At 37.6% G+C, this 9,399-nt stretch overlaps 1 protein-coding gene across 1 annotated transcript in view; it reads right to left on the reverse strand.

Moving 5' to 3' along the window:
• Positions 1-8,819: 8,819 nt before the first annotated feature.
• The window catches only part of cxcl19 (chemokine (C-X-C motif) ligand 19), a 2,766-nt gene continuing 2,186 nt past the window's right edge, over positions 8,820-9,399 (reverse strand). The window contains exon 3 of the mRNA XM_037674596.1: positions 8,820-8,928. Within this exon, the coding sequence (XP_037530524.1) occupies positions 8,820-8,928 (109 nt within the window). The remainder of the gene's footprint in view (positions 8,929-9,399) is intronic.

Here is a 9,399-nt window from a genome sequence, read left to right on the forward strand (position 1 = left end):
GAGTCGACCAAGATACCCAAATATTTATAGGAATCAACAAACTCAATGGGGACACCATTTGAGGATAAAATCGGAGGAAGAACTGCTGGGACCAACTTCCTATTTGAAAAAAGCATCCCTTTGGTTTTGTCGGCATTTAGGACAAGTTTGAGGCAAAACAAATCAGTCTGGATGATGTTGAATGCAGATTTCAAAAGCTGGAAAGCCTTAGTAACAGTTTTAGCTCGACAATAAACAACTGTGTCATCAGCATAGAAATGTATGGATGCATTGGGGATGTTTTTACCTACATTATTTACGTAGATTGTAAAGAGGGTAGGTCCTAAGACTGAGCCTTGTGGTACACCATTGTTGACTGTTAAATAACTGGAGGAAGTACCATTATGTTGAACACATTGCCTCCGGTCTGAAAGATAGTTAGAGAACCAACCAATGGTGTGTTCTGAGAAACCAATTTCTGAGAGTTTATGACACAAGATGTTATGATCCACAGTGTCAAAAGCTTTAGACAGGTCTAAGAAAAGTGCAGCACAATAATCCTTAGCATCCAGTGCTTCAACAGTGTCATTAAGAACCTTCAGTGAAGCAGTGGTCGTGCTGTGTTGTTTCCTGAAACCAGATTGATGTGGAGGTAAGATGTTAAATGAGTCCAGGTAATCTTTGATTTGAGAGTTTATCAGTTTTTCTAGAACCTTGGCTAAAATGCAGAGTTTAGAGATTGGTCGATAGTTGTTCAGTGAGGTGGGGTCACCTCCCTTCAGCAAAGGAAGAACAAAGGCTGTTTTCCAAGTGTCTGGGATGGAGTTTTGTCTTATGGAGAGATTGAAGATGTGGGTCACAGGGACTGTGATGATATGAGCGGCCAGCCTTAAGAAATAAGGTGGAAGTTCATCTGGACCTGCAGATTTTTTAGGATCAAGATCTTTTAACAGTTTATTGACCTCACTGACTGAGAATGGAGAAAAAGAGAAGCTGTGATTAACTGAGGATTGACTTGTAGGAGGGATTTGATTTGTAGAAGTTTGGTTATTAAGTGAAGTGGCTGATCTTCCATTAGTAACTGTGTCAAATAAAGAACCAGAAGCAACAAAATGTTTGTTGAGACAGTTCAGGATCTCGTGCTTATTTGACACAGGAACAGAGTTAATGAGAAGTTGTGATGGGAGGTCAGATGATTGGGGGGTGCCTGAGAGAGATTTGATGGTTTTCCAGAATCTGTTTCTCATGTTTCTCCGAAGGTTGAAACAAAGTTCTTTTGTAGGAGTAAATAGTATTATCACTACTGGAAGCTGTTAAAAATAGTTGAACTATTAAAATGCAACATTTTGTTTCTTGTTGTATTTGGGGAAATGAACAAACTTTTACAATAATGTTTCCCAGCAGATTGAAACATGAGTTCTTTTGTGGAACTAAAACTCTGATCTGGTGTATATTTCTTGAGCAAACATCTAAGAAGACATTTTGTAAATATCAGCAGGAAAACTGCAACACACTCCTGGGTCCCTGGCCTGTTTTCAGCTTTGAGCTTGTTTTATAATCCTACTGAAAACAAATCCTGGGGATATGAAATCCAACAATCATTAAACCAGCTGAGTCTCACAATTTGGGTTAAATTAAAACTGTTTACCATACTTTTATAGAGTTTAGCGGGGCTGTGGTCAAAGTTGCAGGTTTAAACTCAGGTTGTGCCAGGAAGGGCATCAGGCGTCAAACAATACCCAAATCTTTCATGCCAGATCACCTGCTGTGGCGATCCCTGCAAATAGGAACATCTGAAAGAGAAAACAGCTATTCTTAGTCTGAATAATTCAAACTGAATTTGCATTTTTCAGTCATGTTTCTCAGAAGGTTGAAACAAAGTTCTTTTGTAGGAGTAAAACACTGCTGTGAAATACATATTTGTGGATTTCTTGATTAAATATCTAATTGGGGATGCTGTAAATATCAGTAGGGGAATTCAAACACATTCTCGAATTCTGGCCTGTTTTCAGCTTTGAGCTTTGCTTTATAATACTAATGAGACAAAATCCTGGGGAAATGATCTGCGAACAATAAACCTTCAACAGTGCTTGACAGTTTCTCTCAAGCACAAAACAATTTCATGCCTTCTTGCCCCGAGTTGCGTCATAGCCGGAGATGATGAGTAATCGGTAGGCCTGTCACAATAACAAATTTTGCTGGGTGATTAATTGTCTCAGAAATTATTGCGATAAACGATAATATTGTTTGAAATTTGACAATAATTAATAATTATTGTCAAATTTAAGAAGTTAGTTAATTTGTTTTGTGTGTAGTACCTTTTTTTGACCACTGGATGGCTGTATAAGACTGTTTGACCCGAAGGATGGATAGTGAGGGAGCGAGCAGCGTGTCTCTTTAAGAAAAATGTGAGGGAGGCCCCTTGATGAGACATGGACTATCTCTCGTTCCTGTTTTTCGGTTCTCAAAATGGCGGACGCTCTGTGTGGTTTGAGCTCTTTAGCATAGCATTTTTCACACAAAGCTTTTAATTAAACAAATCAGTAAACAAGTTCATTTTGCAGAGAAAAACACCTTTTTATACAAAGCCACAGGATTCAACTGTGAATTTTGGAGCTTTGACAAGACGGCGGTGTTTTTCCCCGAAGTCGGACTGTTAGCTTAGCTCGTAGCTTAGCTGATTTTAACAATCCAAAAACGAGATTTTGGATGTTTAAAACAGATTTTAAAGAGAAATGAGAAATGGAGGGGCCAGTGAAGAGCACTGGAGGTGAGCTTTTTGTCATCCAGTGTCTTCAGTAGAAAGAGAGACATGAAGAAACAATAAAGCTGATAAATGAAAATGAGGTTAATAATTTTAATTTATCATGCGATTAATTGATTTATTGTTTATTGCGACAGGCCTAATAAACGGCCACAGTTGTTGTTAATCAGCACAAAGATCTCTCTGATTTCTTTGTTGCAACCACTCCCCTTTCTCTTTCTTCATCCATTTCCCAGGTCCCAAGAACCTGCACAGAGGAAAAGGCAATTAATCTAATATAGTATGGGTGTCATAAGTTTGGAGATATTTCAAGAGCAGAGCAATTTACCACTTGGAAAAAGAGGAGAGGGGCTGCATAAAACGTTCTACTCGCTCTCAGCTTTATTCTGCTTTTAGTTGCGTTATATGGGATACAATAGGTATCAATAGCAATAGTAGGTGCCATTAATGGGTTGTATTTTACTGTTGCTTTCCTGCCTCAGGGCTGAGAAACTTGAAAGAATATTTTGTCTCAATCAAAGTTCATCTCAGGATATTTGAAAGTTGAATATTCCAAGGAAGTAACGTCCCAAAAAACAATGGCAAACCTTTATTGAAACTTTTTAAAGTGATTCAAACATCAACCAAAAGAAGGGTGTTGTCACGATCCTTGGTTTTTGTTGTTGTTGGTTTGATACATTGTATTATTTCTGTTGTAGTAGATTCAGTTGATTATGTTCTTTGTGTTCTCATTTGGATGAGAAACACAAATAAGTGGTTTGAAAAAACCAGTTCAACCCAACGGTTCTATTTAAAATAGTTGATTCAGCTCTTTGTGTCCCTCAGTTTCACTTTCTCGAGGCTTCTTCAGCCTTTTACAGTGGGGAAAATAAGTATTTGATACTCTGCCGATTTAGAAAGTTTTCCCACCTACAAAGAATGGAGGTCTGTATTTTTTTTTTATCATAGGTACATTTCAACTGTGAGAGACATAATCTAAGAAATAAAATCCAGAAAATCACCTTGTTTGATTTTTAAACGATTTATTAGAATTTTATTATATGAAATAAGTATTTGATACAAAGAAAAACAGAACTTAATATTTGGTACAGAAACCTTTGTTCTCAGTTACAGAGGTCAGACGTTACTTTTAGTTGTTGACCAGGATGGGACATATAGCAGCAGGGATTTTGGCCCACTCCTCCAAACAGATCTTCTCCTGATCTTTCAGGTTTTGGGGCTGATGCTGAGCAACATTGAGTTTCAGCTTTCTCCAAAAATTTCTACTGGGTTCAGGTCTGGAGACAGCCTAGGCCACTCCAGGACCTTGAAATGCTTCTTATGGAGCCACTCCTTATTTGCCCTGGTTTTGTGTTTTGGGTCATTGTCATGCTAGAAGACCCAGCCACAACCCATCTTCAATGCTTTTAACGAGGGAAGGAGGTTGTTGGCCAAAATCTCATGTTACATGACCCCATCCATCCTCCCTTCAATATGGTATAGTCGTCCTGTCCCCAAAGTATGATGTTTCCACCCCCATGCTTCGTGGTTGGGATGGTGTTATGGTATGGTATAAAGTTTATTAATTTAAAAAAATACAAAACAATTCCATAACAATATAAAAAATATACAAGAGATTTAAAATGAAAGGCAGCAGAAGAAAAAAAATTGTATTATATCTGCCCCTTTTTTCACACAATTAGTTCAATCACATTAATTTTCAAGTGACAGAACAAAATGAATAACTCTTTCTAATTTTTCTAATTCTAATACAAAAAACACACTAAGCTACTTTATATATATTTTTATAACAATTCAGTTTTGATCTTTGTCTTAAATGTACACATTGACTTGGCATTTTTCACATCACTCTCTAGACCATTCCACAATCCAACTCCTTGGATTGAGGTAGACCTTCCCTTCAGACTAGTTCTGAATTATGGTTTGACCAATATCTCTATCCCCTTAAGATTATAACAACTTTGTCTTTTAACAAAATTTCTTTGGATATTTAATGGTAATGTGTTATTTTGAGCCCTATACATAACTGATAAAATACTATAATCTACCAAATCATGGAACTTCAATAACTTCAGTTGATGAAATAATGTGCTTGATGGATGACTGTAATGCTTTCTGGTGATGATTCTTACAGCTCTTTTCTGTAAAATAAAAATAGGTTTTGTAAATGTTTTACACGCTTTCCCCCAAACATCAATGCAATAGATTAAATGTGGAACAATGATTGTGTTATACAACATGTACAGAGCTTTATCATTTAATAATTCCCTGGCTTTGTATAGTACTGCAATAGATTTAGATATTTTTGTTCTTACAGAATTTATGTGATTTTTCCATGTTAGCTGTTCATCAATGATTACACCCAAAAATTTCATCTCATTAACTCTACAAATCTCAACACCCTCAATTTTAAATGGATCATCAACAGTTCTCTTTTTGTTACTAAATATCATGTATTTAGTTTTATCTAAATTTAATGATAATTTATTAAGTTTAAACCAAGTTTGTATTTTATCAAATTATGTCTTCATCAATTCCAAGAGTGTTCTTGGGGTTATACTCACTTCTTCTTCCTCCAAAAACGGCGAGTGGAGCTGATACCAAAATGCTCTTTTTTGGTCTCAGCTGACCACAAGACCTTCTCCTATGCCTCCTCTGGATCATCCAGAGTGGTGAACATCAAACAGGCCTGGACATGTGCTGGTGTGAGCTGGGGGACTTTGCATGCCTTGCAGGATCTTAAACCATGACAACGTAGTGTGTTACTCATAGGGGTGTAAATCACCAACTTTACTAGGACATGATATTATATTGATTTTTTTGTATGAAGATATGATTTTTCTCAATATCACAAAGTCTGTCATGATACGATTTCAATTAAATTGGGGAGGGGAGTGGTGGCGCAGAGGTTAGAAGCTGGGCTTGTGATCGGAAAGTCGCAGGCTCAACTCCCGGTACCGTCAACATCAAAATGTGGGTGGAAAAGGTGGAACACCCACACCTGCCTCCACCCTCATTCGCCCCACTCTGGGCCCCTGAGCAAGGCCCCTAACCCCCACCATCTGCTCCCCAAACAGGTCTCTCTTGAAAATGAGTTCTCGTGGCTCAATGAGACTACCTGGATAAATAAAGGGTAAATGAAAAAAAATTCAATTCAATTCACAAGTCTACGATCGATATATTGCGATATCAAAAGCTCATCTCATATAAATTTACAAAAACAATTGAATTATCCATCCATCCATTATCTTTTACCTGCTTCTTCCATTTTGGGTCACGGGGGTCGCCGGTGCCCATGTCCAGCAATCACTGTGCGAGGGGCAAGGTACACCCTGGACGGGTCACATGTCCATCACAGGGACACGTAGAGACAAACGTGACAAACAACCATTCACTCTCTCTCACTCCACGAAGTGAGATCTTGCATGGAGCCCCAGACTGAGGAAGATTGACAGTCATCTTGTGTTTCTTCCATTTTGTAATAACTGCACCAGCAGTTGTCTTCTCCCTAAGCTGCTTGTCTATTGTTATGTAGCTCATCCCAGTCTTGTGCAGGTATACAATTTTGTCCCTGGTGTCCTTAGACAGCTCTTTGGTCTTGGCCATTGTGGAGAGTTTGGTGTGTGATTGATTGAGTGTGGACAGGTGTCTTTTATACAAATAACAATTTCAAACAGGTGCAATTATTACAGGTAATGAGTGCAGAACCGGAAGGCTTTTTAAAGAAAAACTAACAGGTCAGTGAGAGCCAGAATTCTTGTTGGTTGGCAGGTGATCAAATACTTATTTCATGCAATAAAATGAAAATGAACTATTTCAAAATCATAAAAGGGGATTTTCTGGATTTTTTTTCTTAGATTCTGTCTCTCACAGTTAAAGTGTACCTATGATAAAAATTACAGATCGCTCCATTCTTTGTAGGTGTGAAAACTTGCAAAAATCAGCAGTATATCAAATACTTATTTTCTCTAATGTATGTACAGGGGAGATACAGTCTTTTGTTCAATATTTTTTATAGACAAAGTTGCTTCTATTAGGGCCCTGTACATAATAAGAAGGTAGCTGGATCGAATCCTGACCAGGAGGCCTTTCTGGGTGGAGTTTGCATGTTCTTTCCGTGCATGCGTGTTTTTTTTCCTGGTACTCGAGTTTCCTCCCACAGACCAAAAACATGCATGTTCAACTGATTGGTAACTCTAAATTGTCTCTAGATAAGAGTGAGAGAGTAAATGGTTGTTTGTCTTGTTTGTCTCTATGATGGACTGGAGACATGTCTAAGGTGTACCCTGCCTCTTGCGCAGTGACTGCTGGATATGGGCACCAGTGACCCCTGTCACCCGAAATGGAAGAAGCGGGTAAAACGTAATGGATCAATGTATGGATCTTTCAACAGTCTTGCCCCTCCTTACCTTTCTGATCTGTTTCACCCGTACAAACCTTTCGGGTCCCTCAGATCAGCTCAGCCACTCCTGAGTGAGTGGAAACTCAGAGGGGACTGGGGATTTTGCAAAGCTAGGGCCTAAGTTATGGAACGACCAGCCTTTGGACATTAGACAGGCCTCCATATTAGCTGTTTTTAAGTCTTCATTTAAAACCCATGTTTATTCTTTGGCTTTTGCTACTTGATTTTTTTCATGTTTTTTTTATCATTTTTTTATTCCTATTTTCATTCTTTTAATCTTTTAATGAACGAGTGTTTTCTTGTTTTACTGTATTGCACTGTACAGCGCTTAGTTCCCTTGGAGGAGTTATAAAGGGCTTTATAAATAAAATTGGACTGGATTTTGTTTTTTGTTTCTCCCCTAAGTCATTCACTCCTAAAATTCCTCAGACGTCGCCATGGGTGAAAGGTTTGGACCCAGAATGCAGCCTGGATTCAAGAAACTTGAGGAAAAAAAAGAAAAACGTATTTATTTACAAAATAAAGCAATGCCATGGCAGCTTGGACTTGCACAAGGGGAAAAAAAAAACCCGCTCAAGACTGAGAATGTAAAGACGAGATGAACGAGCATAATCACAAACGCCTGACAGGGAGACAACTGGGAACAAGTGAATGTGGAATAGGAAGACAAAAGACAAACGCTGAAAGCTACAAGGAGGAAATGAACACAAAAATCATACAAACCTAAAGAAATGAACACAAAACATCACTTATTATAACAAAACACAGAGATCCAGACAAGTCAATCATTCTTTACTCATTACCTCCTCCCCAGTATCATAGTATACTCCTACTCCTCAGTCTGTCATATTGTTTGTTCTGTCCTCTTTGTGGTCCTCGTTAATGATTTTTTAAAATGACTATCTTGTTTGCTGTCCTGACAGCTGTTTAATGTTGTCATCTTTTTAATTCAGTCTGCATTCTTGGGTCCTAACTCACCAAATCCAGAACGATATTTAAAGAGAAGGTCGTATTTTACGGGAAAGGCTAAATATTTCATGCATGAGAATAAACACAACGAACAACTCATTTGACTTTGAAGGCCTTTACACAATTTATTTTGAAAGCCTCACATTAGACATGTCCACAAAATTATTTCGCACAAATTATTTTCAACTAATCAATTACATTTTTTGCTAGAGTACGAAAAGCTGTATGAAAATGTGTCTTACTAAACAAACAAAAGCAGTATGCTACATGCTACAACGCTACATATTTGCTGTATAAAGTATGTGTTTAGGCAAACAGCCATACATTCAGTCTTTCATCGAAGTGTACGTTTTTACAAAGTATTGTGAAATACTGTGTTATCTGCTAAGTATTTTAAATTAAGGGGAAATGTTGATACAGTATTTCACTCATCCACATCACACCTTATTTTCATTACAATTATTTGCTTTAATCATACATTTTTGCAAATGTGAAATATTTGGTAGACAAAGTGCCTTCGGAATACATGCCTAAAAAAAATAAAAACAAAAAGTAATATTAAAAAGGAACAACAGAACATGAAAACTGGATTAACAAACGTTAAAAATCAAAATAGAAATAAAAAAAATGACATAGCAAAATAGTAGAACATGAAATGGCTCATAGTGGTGGATATCAGCTGTATGATGTATTGACAGTATATTTTTACGCTGGGTTCCTGCGAAGTTGTTTCTCAAGCACAAAGTGGATGATCTTCCTCACCCAGTCGGATCGAGGATTCAGACAGACCTTCTCCCCACTCGTCAAGCTGGCTCTGAGACAAGAGAAATAAAACGATGGCAATAAATATCCATTAATCTGTGACAAGAATCCTCTCTCGTGCAACTTTTTCTTTTTGCATGATGGTTCCCCTGCATAGTTTCTCTTGCTCCACTCAAAGGCGTGAACCACAGCCTGAATGGATTTCCAGTCATTGCCACAACTTTTATATACAATTATGTCATTAAAACTGAGATAAGTGAGAGTATTAGGGAATGTTCAGTGTGGCTGCCAGGAAGCCTGCATGCTTCCAGTGAAATAAGACATATTGTGAAGCAGACTTCAACGGTCATCGTTCTCTTTTACACAGATAATGATTTTTCTCATTTTATTATTTTGGAGAGGTCCTGAAAACGTGTGAGATATTTCACAAGTTGGGGAACTTCAGCACTTAGACAGTGAAATACCATACATAACTCTAGTATTTTATATATATATATATATATATATATATATATATATATAT

Source organism: Nematolebias whitei, chromosome 1, assembly GCF_014905685.2.
Source record: "Nematolebias whitei isolate Nwh7 chromosome 1, NemWhi1, whole genome shotgun sequence".
Taxonomy (NCBI): Eukaryota; Metazoa; Chordata; class Actinopteri; order Cyprinodontiformes; family Rivulidae; genus Nematolebias; species Nematolebias whitei.